Raw genomic sequence first — 24,220 nt, 5'->3', positions numbered from 1 at the left:
GTCCTCAATATTTTAGGCTACCAAAGGATAAGCCTCCTGAAGCAAGTATTGCTGGTGATACTTGTACATCCTGCATTCTTAAAATGTTATTTTCTGTTTCTGATCCTCCCCAGATACAATGATGGTTTGATTTAGCCCAAAAGTTCAGCCTTAACTCTGAATGTTCAAAGGGAGTTAAATACAGCCGAAAAACATGATGCAGATTTTAGGGGCTGACTTTTGAAGGAGTCTTCCCAGTTTTTACATGGAGCTCGTCCCATAAAGGATTACAATATGGTGAGTTTATTCAAATCCTTATTGTTTTGGTAGTCAATCTGGTCAATCAGTTGACAAACTCACCTGATGCAAGGTTTCTTTTCACTCTATAGAATAGAGGCAGCAGGCTGCCATATTTAAATATTTGTTTAGAAATCATCAGTCAACAAAACCTGATGAATGGGAGGGCTGCTTAGATGCATTAACTGTACAAATTCCTTCCAAAATACCAGGAATGTCCAACCAGACCCATTGGCCAAAACAAATGTGAAGAGGCTTTCAAGTTTAATAATTGAGCTTTTTAAATGTGTTTAGATTTTACAAAGCATAGGCTCTATTCCCCATCCTGCACAGCCCCAATGTACTCATGCAGAACCTGTGGCTGTATCAAGAGATCTCAGCTCACATTACATTTCTTCACCATGAAGCAGCCACTTCAAAGAGTTGCCCTCTTTAAACCACAAGTTGCCACCCTCCCCCTTCAAATCTTGGGAGCCCATGTTTCTCCCCTAAAGCCGTCCCCTTATAATTCACACAACATACAAAAACTAAATTTGTTTATTTATTGGAATAAAAAAAAACGGGTAGGATTACAATGCTACTGTCGCAGTATACAAAACACATCATTCCAGTTTGCTTCACATTTACAAAAAAAGTGCCATATATACAGCATCAATATTCATAGCCACTTGGTCAGACCCTCTTATGAACTGAATTTGAAATACAAGGGAAACTGGAGATTAAATATTCTTCCTTTCAGCCTGGTAACTGAGTGGCCTGCCAGCTGAAATGCTCCCACCCCAGAACGCACTTTAAGTGGCCTATGGGACTCAAAAGATCACTGAATAAATTTAACTTCTAAATTTCATGTCAGGTAAAAATGTGTTAAAACTTGAAAACTCTTCATTGAGCCCTTCCATGGCCCTCGGGACCAGTTAACCACAATAGTATTAAATAGGAAAAATACCACAATTGAACATGGCACCATCTGTAAGAGACACAGCAGTGCGTTTCTCTATGAAGAGGAAACTCCAATGCCATCGTCTACCTACTGGCTTATCCCGCTGAAACCTAGAATAGCATAGGGAAAAATCTTCACGTCTAGCCCTGACCTATAGTATAATTAGCATTCCTAAGCAACCCATGTACCAACCAAGAGGCGGCTGCATTCAACCCACTGTCTACGCATAGTCAGAGGCCACAGCAAGGACAACAGGATCACACATACAAAATGTAAAGCAGCAGGGACGTGGCATCTTTTGAATTAAGAGCGTAAGTTTTAGCTTTTAACTTTACAGTAGAAATGGTGAAAAGGCCCATGTCCCATTCTTTAGAATAAGAGAGTGGTCTTCAGGCTGAGGGCCTGGGAACACTTCCTGTGTAGAAATATTCACACGTACTTTGTACAATTTAACACAGAGTTTAGGATTAGGATAAGTGTTAATTTTAGTTCAAGCATTTACACATACCCCTGCTTCACTACAGTTTAATGCAGACACTAGGTCACTGTACATAGCTTTGGGTATACAGTAGTTTCTATGATACATGGAAGGAACTAATGAGGTTTGATTTTACACAGCCTATATTCCAGGCGCACTCTGTACTAGAGCAGGGAACTTTGCTGAAATTTTGGTTGGAAAAAGGGAATGAAACTTTGAATTGGCCTATCCACGCATACAAACTGTGCTTGTTTATGTAAAAATCAGGGCAACTCTAGTGTAAATCTACCCGTGCAAAGCTAAACCACAAGCTTGCAGCAGTTCAGCTGCAACAGTTTTGAAACCGATTCGATTAAACTGGTGCAATTTGTATGTTTAGATCAGGCCTGAAACAGAGGCTTCCAGAGATGCTTTAGAGCAGGAGTGCTAAAGGGTAGACATGAATGTGGAAAGGAATCCAATAGTATTAGGTACTCAGGCAATTTCATTTGTATTAACCACATACCTACAACTTTGTATCTATATTACTGTGAAACAATTGTTTAGGTCTTACCTCTAACTCTGACTTTGAGGGTTAAAAGGATGAGTATGTTATTCCCATTCCCAGCTGCAAAGAGAGGATACAAACCAGTTTTAATGCTTGACTGTAGCATGGCTTGCACATATACTACCTTCCAGAAAGCTTCTGACCTTGTAAAGCAGAAGGTGGCTCCCAGAATGGACAATTGAATCTCATAAAGAAGACAGTGAAGGCAAGCAGGTAAAACAAACTAGCAGCTGTTTCTCGACTGGTGACAGCAAGCACAGGCCTATGTCATTGTTCGTCTGAAATGCCTCGCTGCTTCATCCACAGAAAGACACAGGATAGTGTGGTTGAGTGCCTGCTCTCTAAGAAGCTAACCCAGCCACAAATTATAAGACTTCTGTAGACATGCTTACAGCTGCGTTTTCTATGCCTCTACAATGGGGTTTCCTAACCTGGGTCGCCATTACATTTCAAAAGGGTCCCCAGGTGTCTCCCCAGGTGTCTCTTAAGGAGCCATTCACACATTTTTTGAATTGCCCTGGGTCACCAAGTCTTCCTGAATTGTCAAAATGGGTCCCCATCTGGAAAAGGTTGGGAACCGCTGCTCTATAAAGATGCAGGGTTGAAGTATTGAAGCCTAAAAATCCTACATATTAACATGAGAGCAGAAACCCCCTTATGGAGAAAAAGGGTCGTTCTTTTTCCCTGACCTTCCTGCACAGGCTATACACAAAGGTATCAAGTGAGGATATTTGTGACTGTGCCTATAAGGAATTCTACTGTTTCATAAACTGCTGAACACCAGACAAAGGATGGCATGTTTAGGGTGTTACTAATCTCTTGACTAACCAGTCCTCAATTTTATTTTGAGGCATAAGGATGGTACAAAACAGAGCTGAAACTTGCAGAGGTATATATCAATTAAGTATATAGGAATTTACATGCAACTCTTCCCTCAAGGAATCCTTAGCTCTAATGACAAAATAAATGGGTATCCACACACTGAGCGTAAAGCCTTTGTATGATACATGAACTACTAGGGAAATTCACATGATATTTGGAGAAATGCAAGGAAATGTTTATTGGGTTTGTTAGAAACCCATGAACAAGTACGAACACGTCTCTTCTGGAAAAACCAGGCACATACAACAGAACTGGCAACCTGGAGGGCGCACTTAAGACCAGGGTGTTTAGAATAACGTATGTATTCAATTACTTTTAAATATAAGGAAACAATGGAGAGAAGAATTAACTACTGGACGAGGCAGGGGTAAAAAGCGCTTTCACGGCTACTGATCCCGACATCCTCTGACACAAGAGGATTGGCTGGAGCACTGGATCCAGTTGCTGCTCCTCCAGATTTCCAGCACCACATGAGTGATGATTCTTTGACCGACACAACAGAAGAGGTTTAAGCACAAAATCACCACAAATCCAGACTGTGCCTTTCCGGAGTCTGTCTGTTAAGCCATCTTGGCAGTCAGGATTTCTTAGCTAGCACCATCAGAAGAGGATTTAGTTTCTCTGTAGGCTTCCGTTAGACTTACCACAATGAGATGACAGAGTCTGATATTTAATTAGCCTTTTACACTGCTTTAATCCAATTAACCCAGTGTACTACCTGGTATGTTTTAAACTCACAGTATAACAGGAAAAGTCTCAAACTCCAGGCAAGGCAAAGCTTAGGGAAACCAGTTACACTAGTAACAGTGAGCTTCTTCCAATAATTTCTATCAGTGAGAACACAGCATCCTGGTACACACACTGGGGGTAGGAATTGCTTGAGGTCAGGATGGAAGATTGATGTCCATATTAGGGATGTTAATGGTTATGTTAAGGCCAGAAGCACCCCCCGCTCACTGCGGGCAGGGGGCAGTTCCAGCCTCACGGGGCCCACTACAGGCAGGGTTGCCCACAATCCAGCCAGAATAGCACCCGTCCATGATGAAGGGGTGTTCCAGCCATGCTGGAGCAGCCCTCCTAACAGCCTCCCTGCCGTTTAATTGGTAAACTGGTTATACTTAACATTTAACTGGTTAACCAATTAAACATCCTTATTCCATATAAATCCCAGTTCTTAGAGGCATAAACAATGAGGAGTCCTGTAGCACCTTAGAGACCAACTAATCTGTTAGTCTCTAAGGTGGCACAGGACTAACTCATTTCTGCAGATACTGACAAACACGGCTACCTCTCTGAGACTTAGAGGCATAACAAGCTATTACTAATCAGGGATCATGACAGATTAACTTCAGGCAGAGAGTAGGTGAGATATGTAGCTATCAATCCCCAAACATAACAGCAAACAACTTAAGTCTTTTTGCATTTAACATATAATATCAAAGGTGATGCACAATGCAGCAACTCCAGTTTATAGCACCTCAACTGGTCCTGAAATATTTAGTCAGTTTTAGAGCTACACAAAAATGAGCAGGTTAAACTGAAATTTTGAAAGGTACCGTGACAAAAGTAAAATCCCTGCAAGCTGCATGGAAACTTTTCAAAAGATACCATAATAGAGGCTCAACTTAAATGTATACACCAATTTTAAAAACACAGTAAGAGAACCAAAAAAGTGCCACTGTGGCTTGGCTTAACCAAGTTAAAGAAGCAGTGAGAAATAAAAAGGCATTGTTTAAAAAGTGGATGTTAAATCCTAGTGAGGAAAATAGAAAGGAGCATAAACTCTGTCCAATTAAGTGTAAAAATATAATAAGAAAGCCAAAAAGGAGTTTGAAGAACAGCTAGCCAAAAAGTAATAGTAAAATGTTTTTTAAGTGCATCCGAAGCAGGAAGCCTGCTAAACAACCAGTGGAGTCCCTGGACGATCAAAATGCCAAAGGAGCACTCAAAGACCATAAGATCATTGCAGAGAAACTAAATGAATTCTTTGCTTCGGTCTTTGTGACTGAGGATGTTAGGGAGATTCCCAAATCTGAGCCATTCTTTTTAGGTGACAAATCTAAGGAATTGTCCCCGACTGAGGTGTCATTAGAGGAGGTTTTGGAGCAAATTGATAAGCTAAACATTAACAAGTCACCGGGACCAGATGGCATTCACCCAAGAGTACTGAAAGAACTCAAATATGAAATTGCAGAACTGTTATCTGTGGTTTTTAACCTATCCTTTAAATCAGCTTCTGTACCTAATGTGAGGCTAATATATAAAAAGACTCTAGAGGTGATCCTAGCAATTACGGACTAGTCAGTACTGGGCAAATTCGTTGAAACTATAATAAAGAATAAAAATGTCAGACACATTGATGAACATAATTTGTTGGGGGAAAGTCAACATGTAAAGGGAAATCATGCCTTACCAATCTACTAGAGTTCTTTGAGGGGTCAAACAAACATGTGGACAAGGGAGATCCAGTTGATATAGTGTACTTAGATTTCCAGAAAGCCTTTGACAAGGACCCTCTCAAAAGGCTCTAAAGTAAGTTGTCGTGGGAGAAAAGGGAAGGTCCTCTCATGGATGGATAAGTGGTTTAAAGACAGGAAACAAAGGGTAGGAAAAAATGGTAAGTTTTCAGAATGGAGAGAAGTAACTAGGGGCTGTACTGGGACCAATCCCATTTAACCTATATATAAAATTATCTGGAGAAAGGGGTAAACAGTGAGGTGGCTAAATTTGAAGATGATACTAAGTTGCTCAAGATAGTTAAGACCAAAGCAGACTGTAAAAAGCTACAAAAAGATCTCACAAAACTGATTGGGCAACAAAATGACGTGACATTTAATGTCGATAAATGTAAAGTAATGCACATTGGAAAAAATAATCACAACTCTACATTAAAATGCGATGAGGCTAATTTACCTATAACTATTCGAGAGAGAGATCTTGAAGTTAATGTGGATAGTTCTCTATGAACATCCACTCAACGTGCAGTGGCAGTCAAAAAAGCAAACAGAATGTTGGGAATCATTAAAAAAGGGAGAGAGAATAAGACCAAGAACATCTTATTGCCTCTATATAAAACCATGGTACGCCCACATCTTGAATACTGTGTACTGATTTGGTTGCCTCATCTCAAAAAAGATATATTGGCATTGGAAAAGATTCAGAAAAGGACAACAAAAATTATTAGGGGTTTGGTACAGGTCCCATATGAAAAGAGATTAAAAAGACTGGGACTTTTCAGCTTAGAAAAGAGGAGAATAAGGGGGGATATGACGGACGTCTATAAAATCATGACTGTGTGGAAAAAGTGAGTAAGGAAAAGTTATTTACTTGTTCCCATAACATAAGAACTAGGCTTCAGGGAGTAGCCCAGTTAGGCTGTACAGAAAAAAACAACGAATGGTCTGGTAGCACTTTATAGACTAACAAAACATGTAGATGGTATCATGAGCTTTCGTGGGCACAGCCCACTTCTTCAGATGATCAGAGATTAAAACTCCGGTCATCTAAAGAAGTGGGCTGTGCCCACGAAAGCTCGTGATACCATCTACATGTTTAGTTAAAATGCTACCAGACCATTTATTGTTTTATAACAACTAGGGGTCACCAAATGAAATTAATAGGTAGCAAATATAATGCAAACAAAAAAGGTTTTTTTCCACACCGTGCATGGTTGGCCTGTGGAACTCCTTGCCAGAGGAGGCTGTGAAGACCAGGACTTTAACAGGGTTCAAGAAATAACTAGATAAATTCATAGAGGATATAGGCCCATCAATACTTGTTAGCCGGGGTAGGTAGGAATGGTGTCCCTAGCCTCTCTCAGGGTCTGGGAACGGGTGACAGGAGAGGGATTACTTGATTATCCCCTGTTCTGTTCACTCTCCAGGGGCATCTAGCATTGGCCACTGTTGGAAAACAGGATACTGGTCTAGATGGACCTTTGGTCTGACCCAGAATTGCAGTTCTTATGTTCATATGTAGATGAAGGCAAGTTAATTTGAAGGCCTCTATTATAAGTCAGTAAATTTGGAGCCCCCAAATCTGTCTCCCCAAAAGCTGGAAGAAAATCTACTAGAACATTCAACTATTCACTTTCAGTGCAAAGGGGTTTAAGTGCTTTTGAAAACCTTGACCTTGAACGCCAAGTTTCTCACACAACCACCAATACCAGACTTTACCTTCAAACTGTTCTCTGTGAACCGACTGTGGACACCCCTCCCCTCCCCCCAATATATCATTCTAAGATTTCCAAAGGGATCCACACCTCCATTCAATAATTTTAGGTGCAGGAAATGAAAAAAGGTTTAAGACCACTGTTTTAAAGAACCACAGATTAGTTTTTAAAAAATGAACCCTCAAAGATAAAACAACACAAGAATCTGTTTTAGTAGAGTGGAAAAAACATCCTTATACACAATTCTGCCACGAGGGGGCAAATACTGTCTACTTCCCTTGCAAGAGAACAAAGTAAGGAGATCTCAGCAGAGAACACCTCATTTCCCCCCTCCTTACTGCTGCTTCTATAGCATTTTTTCCCAGGAAGTACCAATCTAGCCTTTTCAGTCTACCACCATCATATCCATGGTATCTGGGTGTGGTCTATGGGGTTTCTACAACATTTAGTTAAAAAGGTGATTGTGTGATTACTTCAGGCATGTTTCCTTGCAGTCAGATTACCAGGCTTTCATAATCCAAACACATTTGTTGTGCTGCATACACATGCTTTAATCACAGCAGGGATCCTCTAGGATGACACATGCCACAGCAAAGTTACACAGAAGGGGTATGAACCCCAGACTGATGGCTGTATTTGCTACCTCAGCACTATCCCAGTATGGAGCGGAAATATATGCATAGCCTCTTCCTAGGCTCAGTGACTTGCTCTCATCTTGCAGACTCCCAAGGAGGACTCCTTAGACTATTGTTCCATTCTCCTGTGTCTTTCTTGAATTGTGTAATGCTCCTATGAGTTGCTGGGGACAATTCTAAGTACCTTCCCAGAGGAGAGCAGTTCTTGTGCAAGACTATTGTACTGAGAAATAGGACTAAACCTAGAATGGCAAGTGATTGGTACTACTCAACAGCTACAAGTTACTTCTCTAGAGGGAAGTTCTGAGAGGGTAAGTGGGAGAGGGAGGAAAAAAATCCAGTGGGACTCTACTGATCTGAAAGTGCCTATTTTATTCAGCTTTCCACTAACTGCCAAAAAAATGCAATGGCTTAAAAATCCACACTACTGCTTCACCCACAGCAATAAGAGTCCAAAGCTATTTCTATGCAGAATCTGAGACTCCCAGCTATCTTGTGACATGCAAACTGGCAGGTTGTGGGAAGACTTTAAAATCCCATCAATACAACTGCCATTTTATACAACCACCAAGTTAATCTACTTTGAGTGTCCAATACCTGAAGATGTCTGAACCAATGCTGAAAGCAGCTTGGACTCTTACCTTCCAAGTGTATAAGGCATTATGCTCTAGCCAGGGCAGCTTGAGAGAAAAGCTGCTAAAATTATACTATCATTAAAGTCAGTACAGAATAACATGTTTAGGTCCAATACCATTTAGTCTGCCCAACCCAGAAACATTTCAATGGACCAGTAGATTTTACAACCACTTAAGCCTGAAACAGAAAAAAAAAGAAATGCATCAAGAAAATTAGATTTCATTTATACAACACCCTTTTTTTAAAAAAGAAAAGCTCCTATAATCCCTCCCCATGATCAGAATTATTTCAGAAAGGCAACAGAATATCTGGACCAGCTGATTAGGACTGTTTTCACAAGGCCATTACCCACCACCAATCCTAGACTCTCTCAGCATTCAGATTTTATTGTAAATGATGCATTTGTTCCCCAGGGAAGGGAGAGTTAGGCAGCATCTGAGAAGGGAGAGGAATCCTGACATTGACACAGCCATGGTACTTGCCTCAAACTGAGCACACAGTTAAGATGTCAGTGCAACCATTCCAACTGACAATGGTTTTCCATCTCTTGCTTTGCTAGCTGAGACTGGCAGCTACAAAATAAATATACCACTAAGTTTTTAAATTTGTAATGGACATCAATAAAAAAACTAAACATTTCTTTAATACAATTATGGTATCACTCCCAGCAATATTTACAGACAAGGCTATGGTTATTCTACAAATGAATCTGTGCTTATGGTTTTCTAATCTTATGATTCATTAGAACTATTGTCTATCGTAGGAGCACTATCAGATCAACTTCCATGAAACACTGAACTATAAAGGCAGTTGGCTTGTTTGATCATGAATTGAGAGATGACTGCTCCTAGGAAGGCAAAGGAACATTAAGACAATGTGCATAGTCATTAAGACAAGGAAACTTAAGCACCAATCCACACATGCATTTGTTGAATATTTTCTGGATAGTTTCTTGCTGCTTGCAAACACCTATATTGCATTTGTGCTCTGTAGCAGAGTCCACACAGAACATTAATGCACAACAAGCTGATGCACCATAAATTCATACCCTTGCTTCAACGCAATAACAAGCCTGTAGAAGTGAAGTGTATACATCATGCATCCCAGAAAGCAAGCAACTAAAAACCTGGTTTTCAGTGGACTGGCATTATTAAGGGTGCAAGTGGAAACAGAACTTTGGATTGCCTGAGAAAATGGTTTTTAACCAGACAAGATGGATTCTATGACAAACTCATTTTGGAAGCATTAGTCCTCTAGCACTTTGCAGAAAGTTGAAAAGGAGATGCCCCCCACGCAGGCTGGGTCCCAAAGGCAGAAAGGATAATTTTCCAGTGGGACAGTCAAAGAAAACACTGTTTCAGTGACAATGGGAAATAGGTTCCACCAGGATAATTCAGCTGCATGTTTCTGAATGCTTGATATAATCATCTCTCCCCCATTTTATAACTCTCACAGAAAAGCTTCCCCAGACTCGGAATGTTTTGGTTAGATATTTCCCATATAATTTAGTAGCTCTCTTTTATTATCTATTCTAAAAAGCCAGTTTAAGAAAACCAAGAGACAGGCAGAAATGACTGTTTTTTGGCCAAGTTATTGCAATGTTTTTGAAGAGAATCACACTGCCAGATTGGAGGGAAGGAAAAACAGTTATTGGGTCACATAGAAAGGGACTGTGGTTCCAGCTGACAGAATGTGCAATGAACCTAAGAGAATAGGGGTTGGGACATGTGGCTAAATAGTTAAAACTTATTTCAGAAAAGGTCAAAAAGATTCAAGTACTAGATAGCATACATTTTAGAGTTGGGTATCTAAAGCTAATATAATTTATCATTAGGATTTAAAAACTTTTTCTTAATGGCCCATATTTGGCACAAGCTGCCAATTTAGTTTTCTGACTGCAATTTTTTTTCCAAACCCTGAGAAATACCAGGAATTATTTTACCTATTATCGAGTGAAACGCAGTGGCTGACTTCTCTCAAGTGTCTAAAACTGACATGCAAGTCACTAAGAAATATATTAGAACCACACATTATTTCGAATAGTTTAATATTCTGTGGTACAGTGAGTGCCAGTACTCATTAAGCGAACAAACAGGAGCACTGCAGACAGAAGCCCCCTCTACCCACCAAGACTGTTCAAGAAGTACCTCCTGCATTCTTCCTGATTAGGATGCTCTGACCCTTGAGAAAAGCATTCAGTTCTCATCAGAGATGGAGTTCAGGGTGCATGCCTCTCAGATTTGAGGTCTTTCAATAGAAGAAAATGAGACCAATCAATGCTGATGCTCTAAGTCCATAGTTGCCTTAAAATTGCTTAATAAATCCTTGTGCCAGGAGGTATTCAGAGGGTGCTTTTGTTTCTGGAGAACAAAATGGGTCACTACACTACTGAGCTTCAAGTGTTCCATTTACGGGGTTAGAAACAGTATCTTTTCCCCTTCAGTAAAATGTACATACTGCTGCACCTTCTGTCTTCTTCCAGATTGAAGTTTTATGCAGTACAGAAAATGTCTTCAGCTTCCCTCAGCTTTTTTCTAGAATACAGGAGAATCACAGAAAGTACAAGGTCCTTGTAATAACCTCTTGATCCATTCAGGATCTGCAAATAGGAAAACAAGTGGTTTAAAGCCAGAGCGACACAGAAGAGAGATCACAAATGATTTGGATGAATATTTTCCTTCATACCCTTTACCTAGGCAAACTTCTACTACAAAAATCTCTGAAATGATGTTCTGAGATATATCTCTGACAAGACTAACTGAAGATTTAAGATGAATCCAACTCCATTAATATTAGAGAATTTAATACACTAATTTAAATGCCACACCATACTATAAAGGAGTGGGGAACCTTTTTTGGCTCGGGAGCCACTGACCCACAGAAAAATCAGTGGGAGCCACACAAAAGTGAGAAGAACCAACCCCTTCTCCCCCCTGCTTCCCCCCACAAAATTAAAACACTCACTGGAATGGCCCGATTGAGAAGCAGAAAGACACTCCTCAACTTCTCATTCCCTTCATGCACCAGCCCCAGAATTTGTAGTTCCCCCAAATAGAGGGAGTGATAGCTTAATGTTTTGAGCATTGGCCTGCTAAGCCCAGGATTGTGAGCTCAATCCTTGAGGGGGCCATTTAGGGATTTGGGGCAAATCGGTCAGGGATGGTACTTGGTCCTGCCACGAGGGCAGGGGACTGGACTCAATGACCTCTCAAGGTCCCTTCCTGCTTTATGAGAAAGGCACATCTCCATTTATAAATTCTGGGGTGGGGCAAAAACGAGAGGTTCAGTATGTGGGATGGGGCTGTCGTGAAGCAGGCTAGGCATGGGGAGAGGTGAACACCAGCTCCCGCCTGCCCTCTGAGTGTAAATGTGTAGCCACTAAAAAATTTAGTTACGTGTTTACAAAAATAAATCTTCGTTAACATCCCTAGCAAGAATCAGACAACACAAGTTGTGGGCAGGGAACATGATTGTCAGTAATCTACCAAGATCCTTCTAAGTTCATGCTGAGAAAACTCAACTTTCACTAAAATCAATAGTGCTTACCATTTTGTAGAATTGGTGTACAATTTGTACATGTAAAGGCATCTAATTAAATTAGTATTAATTGTCTAGCCTGCTGAAACACTCCAGTACAAACTGCATATGAAAATGCAATACATACATATTACTTTCTCTCATTACTATATTCTAATTGAAGTTTACAAGTGTGACACAGATGACAGTAAAACATTTTGAAGAGCAGAATGTTACTACATACGATAACTGCCTGAAATAAGCAAGTCACTGAAACTGATCTTTGTTGTCATACAGATGATGACTTGCCCTTTCAAGCCATGGAAGTAGCTTACCTTCTGGGGTTGGATGCCGTGCAATGCTGTCATGAAGCAGACACCTTCTGTATACCAAACTCTGGCAGGACTGGTAGGTTAAAAAGCACCTGTAAGATGGCAAATTATATCATCAACAGAAGTTTCTAATTGTATGCTTTATGGCAGAGGAACAAATTCTGCTCTCAGCTAACAGCTGAGCTTCTGTGAGGCTGTGGAAGTATAAAAGCAGCATTTGGCTCAATCTCAAAACAAGCAACTTAAAGTTTGCCTTGTAATAATCTACATGTACAAGAGGTCACAAGACAACATATCAAGGGTCAGGGAGTGAAGTATTTCCACTATTGGCTTTACCATTTTAACCAGCATACATCCAAAGGGAAGATTTTGCGAGGTATTTCAGTGGACAGAGTCACTGAGTCGCAATCACTATGACTTAAAGATGCATGCAGATTTTATGTACTATATAAGGGGCTTACAACACTTAGAAAGGTCAAGGGACTCTTTCAGGCAGCGGGTTCTGGTAGCATCAGAATAATTAATTCACACCGGTGGCTGTGACTAGACCTCTACGGAAAACTGTCAAGTATCCAATTTCTTGGTCTTCAATGTTAAAAGCTTTCGGAAATAATAAAGTAACTCTGGGCATGCAAACTGACTAGTTTCATTAAGACCTAACCAGCTGCCAGATTTGACGTTAGCAACAAAGCAATTTGAGATAAGGTGCATAAGTAGCCAGAAATGCACAAAACATATTTCAATAATGACTCTTTTTCCTCTTCCGCCCTCCCATCCAAAAACTGCAAGCCATTTGATTTCCTTTTATTTTCCTTTGGGGGGGATGGAGGAAAAAAAGAGAAAAGAAAAACAATGAATTATGAGCACCGAAGTATTAGTTTTGAGAATAAAACAATATTTAAAAGAATATAAATAAGGTCAAATTTAGGCCTGCTTGCCTATTTACCTCTAAACTATCCCCGAGTTCTTCCTCACTCTTAGAAAGTACGTGATACCTTGTCTGCTTCCTCTTTCCTAATCAGAACGCAGACAACATACTCCATTACATTCATTATCCACACTATGAGAAAGTATTTTACATTAGCTATTGAAATGCCTTCCACTCATCCAAACAGAGAAGAGAATCAAAGCAAAAGCTGCTTAATAACTTACCTGAGCCAAATATGGCCATTGGAGCAGACCGCCTGTTTGCGATCTGTGAATGGCAAGATCTCTTTACACAGGCTGCAATGTTCTGGGAAAGTCTGTTTGTTCATTTTCTTTAAAATATGTCCAATCAGCACCTGGGAACACATGGCAGTCAGCACTGTTTATACGAAAAGACATTGCCTGTTGAAAGGTGGAGAATCTCACAGGATGGCATGATTTCAGAACAAAATACAAGATGCAAAAATCCAATCCACCTAATTGAACTCAAATAAAAGAAAATGCAACACAGATACATAGTGCTGTAGTAGAGATGAACTGATTTATTCTAATCCACATGCTAATTATGCAACCCAATAGATTTAACTTCCTAACCTCACATATAATTGAAAGTAATACAGGGTGGACTTCATGAGTGGCCTCAAAAGCAGGAGTTAGCTAGACCAAGGGGAGGTCTACTCCCAGGCTCCCCTCCAAGCCCTGGCACGGCCTCCTGGCCCCGGCTGCACTCTTGACCCTGGCCAGTCCCCCAGCCGCTGGACTACTGGCCAACCCCCACCACTAGCCACTGAGGCTCTCTGTGGTCCTGCCAGATCACAGGTGTTGCTGGTCTCCAGAGTCTCAGATTTTAGAGATTCAAACTATACAGATTTTTTTTTTTTTTTGAAAAAAAAAAAATCAGGATTTTTGGTGACTTGAAAGAAAATACAACTTGGACTTGCGATCCATTTATTAGACCACGTTAGAGATCATCAAAGTTACTGCATAATGCTTTTTTAAAAAAATAGTCTCATGGCTATGACAATGGAGGAGTCTGAAGTGCTGTTATTTATGAATCTGATGAGTTTGTTTTAGCAATCACTGTCGTAAATAAAATACATATAGCAGTGCCACTGAAATCCAAAGTATTTGGTCAAATTTATATCATACTTGTCATTTACAGTTTACCTTTGACATTTCAACTGATACAAGTCATGTCCCTAAGTTAGTGAAGAAATATTTTAGGCAGTGACAACAATCATGACTGACGGAGGTTCATAATAAAATTAACGAATTATATATACTTCTAAAGCCCAGAAAAAGAAGCTATTCTGTCTAAAAGATGTGAAGGGCAACCTCCCTTTCTTTCAGGTTTTTTTCAATTCATAGTAATTTGAGGGTGCCAGTAGACCACAGCTGTGTTGACAAAATATTCGCCAGTGAAATATTAAAGGCCACTCAAAATCTTGAGCTGGCACACACTGTTCTGGGCTGCTTGTTTACAGCAGTACTGAAGACTACACTGGTTTTGTACTTGTTTCCAAATGCAATTAAAGAGATTGATTTTGATCTTTGAAGCCTAAATGATGCAAGGCTTCAGTTACTGTGCAGAGTTTGGGGATCATATGACACCACCTTGTTCAGTTTCAAATAGGGATGTGAAAGTAACTGTGTACACTTTTTCAGCAGTTACACGTTTACTTGCAAACACATTTTACCATCCCTAGTCCCAGAGGGCAAGTCTAAACTGCAAAGAAAAACCAATGGTTGGCTTGTGCCAGCTGACTCAGCATGGGCTGCAGTGCTGTTTCACTGAAATGTAGACTTCTGGGAGCCCCCCATCTTTCAGAACCCAAGAGCTCAAGTTCCAGTCCAAACCTAGAAACCTACACTGCATTGAAACAACCCTGTAGCCCAAGCACGGCAAGCCTGAGTCAGCTGGCATGGATCAACTGTGGGTGTCTAATCGCAGTGTAGATATACCCTAAATCTGAACATCTTGCAGCAGACCATTCTCAGTAGAGTCTCTCTTGCTTCCCTTCTTGGTCTGCTACCACACCCATTTGTTAACTTCATTACGCAGCATAAGGAACACAGTTCAAGAAAAAGCATGAAAAAACAGAGTAAGCTCTGATGGGTATTTTTGTTTTCAGGACTGGTGACAGACTGGACATTGATCTTGTATTTAAAGATTTACAGCAGAAGGGAGAATTGTAAGTTTGGGGCATGTTCTTATCAGTGCTTGGATGCAGCAACGTATTTAGTTATGTTTAATATTTTCAAGAATATAATTGTACCCAGAGATTCAGACAACGAATACACATTTTACAAATCAAATACTGAAGTATCTTTAAGACATAATTTAAGTCAATGATTTGTTTTCAGTTTTCACAATGTTTTATTTTGTCATTTCTAAAGACTCTCAAACCTGATGTTTTTCTTGACTTCACAACAGCACGAAGGAAAGTGGGTTTAAAATCAGCCAAATTTATCATTTAAAATGAACACTGACAATATTTTATATAAAACATTTGTATTTAAGAGCTATCATTACTGAAGTCTGTTGAAGAATTAAAATCTTGAAGCTATACTACAACTGATTGGGTTGGGGAGGACTCCATTTTAATTTAAATAAATTAAGTGGTAGATAAACTTAACCAGAGGGGGGGAAAAAAACAAAGATGCCTTCTTATACAACCACATTCTTTCAGCTCATTTAATAATTGTGAAAGTGATTAGAGGTCTGTCCTCCTCCACAATTTACTCACCCCAGCAGAAATTTAAACAATTCCTTATTATGCCTGATGCAAATTCTAAAGCGTGTCTTCAGATTTCCCACATACAATACCACCCACCATCCTCAGTTAGAAAGGTAGGCAACTAATCTCCAAAACAGATACAAGTCAGCTACTTTACAAGCAACCCTCCACATTTGCCCCCCAAAGCAGTAAACTGAGAATGGAGAAGACCATGGATTTTGTGGTATGGAATTCCAAAAATATACACATGCACTTACTCGTGCTGTTCTGTCATCATAGCCTTCATCAGACATTAAGAAATCACATACTCCTCTGGTAGGAATGCTGGTGTTCTCTGTAATCCATGTATGCAAGTAAACTTCTCCCAACACCCTCTTCATGTGTTCCCTTGTCAAGTGCATTTCTACTGCTTCAATTTGTGCCTGTATTTCAAGGAGCTTCTCTTCCATTGGCTCATGTCCTACTATATCACTAGAGTGGGCAAGAGTGTCATCTGCTGGGTCACCTGCATCTGTTCCTTTGCTCACTTCACACAAACTCTGCTTGCTGGCCTGTTTTGACGTTCCCTCTTCTTGATGATCATCCTCAGTACTGCCCATTCCAGGGGAATCTGATATTAATATTTTTGTGTCTTCATGTGAAGGCCTCCACATGATCTCAGAAGGAGTTTTCTGCATTGACTGGTACAAAATTCTCAAGAGGAATAGCTTAAAACGCCAAAAGTAAGTTGATCCACAGCTCTCAACCTTTTTATCCAAGGCTTCTTGTAAGAACTGAGGGATATGCTTATCTTTTAAAATCTTCCAGCGCACAAGGTCTGTCAGGTCCACTTGTCTAAAAAGATTCTGGACAGAAGATTCCAGGAGCTGAGCAGCCGCCTCCTCAAATGTTTTGAGAGTTACAAACTGAACTAAATAGTTTTTGTTTACAGGGTGAAGGCCGTTGGTCATTCCCTCTGTTGTAATAACTGCTAGGTATGCACCACATGGGCTTACGGCTATCCCGTGAGTCCGCACAGAGCCAAACACTTCCGACAGCTTAATAAGCTGATGCTCAAACTTTAATGCAACATCTGTGAAGATGGGAATAAGTTGCCTTACCTTTCCATCACTTGAGCATGTGTATACTGTGCCATTTTGTTTGTCTGCAGTCATGGATACAATTGGTAAAGAATGAAGCCCTGTTACATGGGAATTATGGACATTCAGACCTGCTTTGGATATCAAGAGAAGACACCAAAACACATAAGATCCTCTTGCAGCCACCACTAAGCTACAGCTGCATTTTTGATAAGGATGGTAGAGAGGAATACATTTGATACTCTGTACGGGCAACTGATCCATTTCTTGCCATAAGACAACTGGTTGTCTAAGTGTAAAGTAGCCTTTAACTGCTTTTAAGTTAACAGGAAGGATTTTAACTGGTCCAAAAGCACTCCCTACAATGAGTCCACTCATCTTTCGGTTGTTGTGTTCATATTCCCACCAAGACAAGACGCTAGGGGAATTTATTCCTGACTCTATGGTATTGCACGAAGTAATGGATTCCTTACCCACAAAAGGAAGCTGAAATTGCCAAACTGCAATGTTTCCATTTTCAAAGAGTACGGCTAAGAGTACACTGCCAACATCTCGGCATTCGTTGTTGTGTTTCACCTGTTGGGTGGTGCAGATACCGGACCACTCCATACGAACTGGAGTCTGCATGCTATGCCGTCTCTGAAATTCTGCAAAGTCCCCTAGATCTCCTCTGGGGGCCTCAAGCTTAGAAAGTTTGTAACTGTTTTCATACAGACGCTCTCCATAAATCTCTGTCAGATCAACCAGCTGCACCCACTGTAGTCTGTTGAGGTTAGCATGGATGGTTAATCTATTGTCCATAGTTAGAGCTGCTAGAAGGCATCTTCCATTAGCATCACAGCCCAGTGGAGACCAGCAGGAATATTTGAATCCTCGCATAGGTGGAAGTGACTTTCCTTCAGGGTTGAATACTCTATCTAGCATAAAGGTTTGACTAACAGTTGGATCCTTAGAGCTTGCAAACTTTTCCTTACATTCTGCAACCTCCTTTTTTGAACCAACCTGAAACAGAATAAGTATTATTAAAACACAATTTTATAAAAACATTTCCTAACAGTATTTTAGTGGTACTATTACCAAAAAAAAATCAATTCTATACTCTGTGTCATAGGGGAGAGAGGAAGGAGAGAAGGATTTTAGCTTCCATTAAAATGGAAGACAGAAGGCTGAAAGTCTGGCCCCTCTGTTAAGCAAATATGATGGTGTGAACTTCAGCATGTGTGTCCAGCAGTTGAAAGGTACACACAAATTAAAATGAAACTCTTCTTTATACTGAACAAAAGAGGAAAACCCAATTGCAAATGTGTCATTTCTGCTAGACTCATCATATGGCCTCTCATACCTCCAAACGCAAACAAATCTCAAATCTGAAAAGCAGCATGCAGTAATATACCTACTTACTGGCATAAATGTTTTTAAACACATCATGAGTACAGATGCAACAAATTTACCAATAGCTACTTCCCTCCTCCAATATTGCTGCATTAGCCCCAAATGTTGAGTATTCTTCTGAAATAGCATCTTTACACTCTAAATTTAATTAAAGAGACATACTAGAAAATAAAAGCAAACCAATCAGTTTATGATCAAAAACTTGTAGACTAAACAACGTAATTGATACAATATTGCTTCCATCAACTTTCCTACTATAACCCTCCCCTTGACAGTTTATTCTCTCTACAAATTACAATAAAGTCTCCAAACTCACTTAATCCTGTGCATCATCTAACACTGCATAAGGGAAGGTCACATGCATAATTCTTGAGCGCCTGCAAAGGTTTAAAATGATTGTCAATTTTGGATTTGGAAGGGTCACGGTCTTAGCCTACAGGGCATGTTAACTTTGGAGTTTTGGCCTTTCTCCAATGTACTGAGCAGGGATTACATATATATTAAGTATCGGATAGGTACCAAAGATGTTAACATTTAGTCAACTACACAATTAACCAATAAACCTGGTCTTATCAGTTAATCCTGTAGACTACACGCACTCCTCCCTCCCTTGCTGCCTATGGCGGGGGAGAGCTTGTAGTTGGGGAATCCAGAACTGGACACAATACTCCAGATGTAGCCTCAACAGAGCTGAATAAAGGGGAATAATCAAATCTCTAGATCTGCTGGCAATGCTCCTCCTAATGCAACCTAATATGTCATTAGCCTTCTTGGCTACAAGGGCACACTGTTGACTCATATCCAGCTTCTCATCCACTGTAATCCTCAGGTCCTTTTCTGCAGAACTACTACTTAGTCAGTAGCCCCCCAGCCTGTAACAATGCTTGGGATTCTTCTGTCCCAAGTGCAGGACACTTGTCCTTGTTGAACCTCATCAGATCTCTTTTGGCCCAATCCTCTAATCTGTCTAGGTCACTCTGGAACCTATTCCTGCCCTCCAGTGTATCTGTCTCTCCCCCTAGCTTAGTGTCATCTGCAAACTTGCTGAGGGTGCAATCCACCTCCTCATCCAGGTCATTAATAAAGATGTTGCACAAAACCAGCCCTAGAACCGATCCTTGGGGCACTTAGCAGAATGACTACAGCCAAGAAGAGTGAAGTCTCTATCTGTCCCTAGGATTGATTCTCCTGGTCATAGTTGAGACACATTGATAGAAACTTGCACCTCTGTTTTATCTGTTCTGTGATAAACAGACAACTTAAGTTTGGGGAACCTGTCAATATTTTTATGTTCTCAGTTGCATTGCAAATGAAAAGGAGAAATTTACAATCTCAAAATGCAGTTATAGTTGTCTAAGAGGCTACAAAACAGTTCTAAATCCACTAAAAGCCAAATACATGCAAATTGAGGGAGGGGAAAAGGAGGAAATCTTTAAAGTAAGAGTTTGACTTGCATCTATCAGTTTCAGATTTGATAGAAAATTATAAGCACAGTCTCACTAGGCCTGTTTCAGCCTGAAACGGTCCTGATGTCATATGAGCAGTTCCTGCTTCTCAGCAATTCTAGAATGTTTTAGGTTGTGCCTGTTAGCAATGTTAGATAACGTGTAATTGAATAGTCATGTAACTGCATCAAATTTTAGTGGTTACACAATTATTCGATAGTCCCCAGGGGCAAGGCCAGCAGCCAGTGCACTCCCTGCCCCACTTCTGGGGAGCCTTCTGCCACTCTGTGCTATTGCTTCTGTATCAAGAGACAGCAACACGCTGGGAGGGGGGGGTGGAAAAGAGGAAAAAGACGCTCCATTGCTTGCAGGGAGCCGGCTTAAAAGCCTGTGCTTCATGAAAGGATGTGGACGCAATGGAGAAGGTCCAGCTGAGGGCAACCAAAATGATAAGGGGGCTGGGGCACATGACCTATGAGGTGGTTTGTTTAGTCTGCAGAAGAGAAGAGTGAGGGGGTATTTGATAAGAGCCTTCAACTTCCTGAAGGGAGGTTCCAAAGAGGATGGAGAAAGGCTGTTCACAGTAGTGATTGATGGCAGAACAAGGAGCAACGGAATCAAGTTACAGTGGGGGAAGTCTAGGTTGGATATCAGGAAAAACTATTTCACTAGGAGGGTGGTGAAGTACTGGAATGGGTTACCTATGGAGGTGGTGGAATCTCCATCCCTAGAGGTTTTTAAAACTTGGCTTGACAAAGCCCTGGCTGGGATGATTTAGTTGGCACTGGTCCTCCCTTGGGCAGGGGGCTGGACTTAATGACCTCCTGACGTCTCTTCCAGTTCTATGATTCTAAGTGTGACACTAGCGGTGTGGAAGATCTTAAACAGGAAAAGACTTGCTGCAATCTTATGTGTATTTCATATCTGTATCTCTCATATACACAAGCAGGATTGGGGTCCTTCTGCACTACATCCTACATAAAACAGATACTGTCTATAATATCCCTGATCCATTGTCTAAGAAATCTACTTTAAACAACTGAAGTTGCACTTGAGATTACTCACCATCAATGTGCAATAACCCTGGGTTTTATAATCTATGCCTTTCCCATTTAAATTCAATCCAGTTATTTATATGAGGGTCTAGAAAGCCATTTTAAAGGTTTCAGAGGGGTAGCTCTGTTGAAAGCTCATGGTTCTATATATTTTTGTTAGTCTCTAAGGTGCCACTTATTGATTTTAAAGTTTTGTTTATGGAATTTTGCATCAGTGAAGATGCACTGCAGTTTACCTCAGTTTGAAACAGAGATGTAAAATCCTGTTTAATCAGTTAACTGGGATTTCAACCCCTGTCAGTTAACCATAACAGGTAAAGGTAGTGCTTCAGGGTTAACCATTCATATTCCCAGTTTTAAACTGCTGCAAATATTGGGGCATTGCATCTTTAACAGGAGAGGTTTACATTTGTGTAGCTACATTGCTGCAAAAATCCAAAATGTAGACGAGTCCTAAAACAGCCAAGGATTTCAAGCTTAAATCTTTATTTGCTAGCAATCAGATAAACAGAGTCAATGAACTCATCAGTCATACAGGTAGAGACTCACTTAGGACACACATTAAAAATTGTTTTCAGTCAACAAATAGCATACAATATAGGAGATCGCAAGGAGACCGATTGTAGTTAACACATCCACCCCAAACAAGTCCCAAGATAACATATCTGATATTAGAAGCTTCGGGGAGTAGCTGACTTAGTCTGTACAGGATAAACTTAAAAAACAACAAATAGTCTGGTAGCACTTTAAAGACTAACAAAAACAACATGTAGATGTTATCATGAGCTTTCGTGGGCATAGCCCACTTCTTCAGATGACTGGAGTAAAACTCTCAAGTTGTCTTTTCAAGGTGCTGAAGATGAGGTTTGAAAGGTTAGGAGTGACTGTTTCACAAAAAGCGTATGCCCACATGCAATAGGAAAATAATACACACAAGTGTCCTATGTGTACTCGTTTGAGAACGCACAGATTGCCTGATTTTACCCATATAGTTGCTATTGACACATTTAGTGCACTGGATGAAATAAATCTATTATTGTCACATATGTATTTAGTACATTCTTTCCCAATGCACTTCTAGATGACAATGTATTCTGCTTAAATTCAACACTCTTCTAGTTCACCAAGTACTAGAGTAGAACGGAAGCTGATTTGTAGTCTCATACAAGACTGACATCAGCTAGTGTCTGTAAAATTTAGCTGTAATTACAGGTTTTTTTCAGATGCATGGTAGTTGCACACTGAAACTGAAATAATTTCACTTAGACACTCCTGTGCTAAGCACACGTGTAGTTTTTGATTGTGTATTAGTGCCTCTAATTCTAGATTAGAAGTTTTACTTTCTGGTTTTCATGCACTATAAATAATGCTTTAACAGAGGTATAAATACGTTACAGGTAATTTTAAAATCTGAAATAAAGTTTAACTTTTGCAAATCCTGTTTTAGTTTTCTTTTAAAGAAAAAGTGGCTCTGAAAATAAATAACTATGAAGGCTCAAGATATATCTAAGGTAATTTTTTTCTTTAAAATAGTATTTATGTTTAAAGCACTATGCTACATTACACAGTTAAACAAGAACACACTGAAATGTGCCCTACGTAAAATGAAAGAAGAAAAAGTATTACCTTCCCTAGACCTGAAGAAAAGCTCATATACTGAGCACAAGAAGCCAGAAAGCTAAGTTAGTCCAATAAAAATCATCTCACACACATTCTCCCTCTAGTATAGGCAAAGATGCATTCAGTTTACTCTAGGAGCTGCTCCAAGAAGCAAACACCAAAGCAAGAGTACTTTTTTTTAAACGAGTAAAATTTAGAATATTCTGCATACTACTTTTGCATGGCACTGATTCACAGACGGACTCAGTGAATATACCAGCAACAATGTGTAGTGCCACATACAAATGAATACTGATTCAAACTAAAACCCTGTTCTTCCTTCTGGGCACAATGGCTTTGTATCGCCTATGAGTTATCCCAGGGTAGATACTTCATTTTCCGGTAATGAATCCTTATCTGGATTAGCCTGGATCTGAGAAACAGCGGAGGTGGAGTCAGGGTGTGAGAAACCCCAGTTGTAAACAAAGCCACATGTACTCCAACTCAGGGCAACCTCAGGCAGCAGCGGTAGGGAGGGGACTGGATGAGGGACGGGGCCAAGAGCAAGGAGAAGGGCGGCCCTTAGGGGGGACCCCATCGCTCTGCTGGGTCAGCGACAGTGGTGTGGCCGCGAGCAGACCTCAAGGAGCCTCGCCATCAGCCTACCTCCCCTTTGGGGGGGGGGGGGCGGCAAGGCGACAATCAATGTCCCGATCTGAAGCCGAGTCTGAGGGCTGAGAGCGAAGGGGACGGAGAAAACACAAGGGCGCCCGTGGGGAGGGGGCGGCGCTCAACGCTGCAGCCCGCGGCCGGGAGAGGGGCACGAGTCTCTCCCCAGCCCGGGGGTCCTGGGCCGTCCCCAGGGCAGAAGAGGAGGGTCCCCAGGCGCCCTCCGCCGCCTCACCTTGAGCTGGCAGCCCGCGGCGGGCGCGGGCACGGCCGTGCGGTGGATGACCAGCTCCTGCCCGCCGCTGTGGATGTCGCTGAGCTGCTCCAGCACGGCGATGCTGCGGGCCGTGCTCACCGACACCCGGTGGTCCTCGGACCAGGCCAGCGGCTCCAGCCCGCTCACGCCGTGCTGCAGCCGCACGGCCGGCTCCCTCCGCACCGCCGTCAGCCGGAACCCCGCGCTGGGCCCCGCCGACGCCGACTCTTCCGCCGGCGACTCGGGGCTCGCCGGCGGCTCTTCCCCGCCCGAGGAGCGCGCGGGACTCCCCCCGCTTCCAGCTGCCTCCGCCGCCGCCATCTTACCACCGCCGCCGCCTCAGAGGCCGCTCGGGGCGCACTGCGCATGCGCCGCGCCCAGCGAGACCGCGACCATCAAGGACCCCTGTTTAGTGTTGGTATGGGGTGGCCAACCGACTGCCTGAGTGAAACCCCCTTTCCGTTCTGCGCCCAGAGCAGGGGGATGGATGAGAGAGCAGAGTGGATAGAACCTTGAGGCACGGTCGTAGTGCCTGAAGGGGAGTGATATTATCCATAACAGTGATCAATAGCGATATTGCATGGGGGCTATCATTATAATAAACAACCACCATACGTATTAATCGTGCGTGTTGAACTAATATCCCT

The 24,220-nt window shown here is 41.4% G+C and overlaps 1 protein-coding gene across 3 annotated transcripts; it reads right to left on the bottom strand.

The window, feature by feature from the left end:
- Window positions 1–799: 799 nt before the first annotated feature.
- On the bottom strand, window positions 800–23,939 carry GTF3C4 (general transcription factor IIIC subunit 4). 3 transcript variants are annotated; one of them, XR_012897225.1, is made up of 6 exons: window positions 23,553–23,939; window positions 16,336–18,159; window positions 13,566–13,696; window positions 12,417–12,505; window positions 9,048–11,164; window positions 800–2,301 (listed from the first exon to the last, which is right to left on the bottom strand). XR_012897225.1 is itself a non-coding variant. In XM_075905779.1 (6 exons), exons 3-6 carry the CDS (start codon window positions 18,079–18,081, stop codon window positions 11,100–11,102), a joined length of 2,031 nt encoding a protein of 676 aa, XP_075761894.1. In that variant the 5' UTR covers window positions 18,082–18,159; window positions 18,866–18,926; window positions 23,553–23,692; the 3' UTR covers window positions 800–11,099. The 3 variants fall into 3 exon arrangements, 2 of the variants coding, with proteins under 2 accessions (XP_075761894.1, XP_075761893.1); XM_075905779.1 differs by adding an exon at window positions 18,866–18,926 and having other exon boundaries at window positions 800–11,164; window positions 23,553–23,692; XM_075905778.1 differs by having other exon boundaries at window positions 800–11,164.
- Between the last annotated feature and the right edge of the window lie 281 nt (window positions 23,940–24,220).

Source organism: Pelodiscus sinensis, chromosome 22 (genome assembly GCF_049634645.1).
Source record: "Pelodiscus sinensis isolate JC-2024 chromosome 22, ASM4963464v1, whole genome shotgun sequence".
In the NCBI taxonomy this organism is placed as follows: domain Eukaryota; kingdom Metazoa; phylum Chordata; order Testudines; family Trionychidae; genus Pelodiscus; species Pelodiscus sinensis.
The sequence above is the reverse complement of the archived record's forward strand: the minus strand, read 5'-3'. Positions and strand labels throughout refer to the sequence as shown.

Coding starts and splice junctions, on each gene's coding strand:
- GTF3C4 (XM_075905778.1), bottom strand. CDS start 23,894: ATGGCGGCGGCGGAGGCAGCTGGAAGCGGGGGGAGTCCCGCGCGCTCC. Junction 12,506..13,565: donor AATGGCCATATTTGGCTCAG/GTAAGTTATTAA, acceptor GCCATCTTACAG/GTGCTTTTTAACCTACCAGT. Junction 11,165..12,416: donor ACGGCATCCAACCCCAGAAG/GTAAGCTACTTC, acceptor TCCTATTTGCAG/ATCCTGAATGGATCAAGAGG.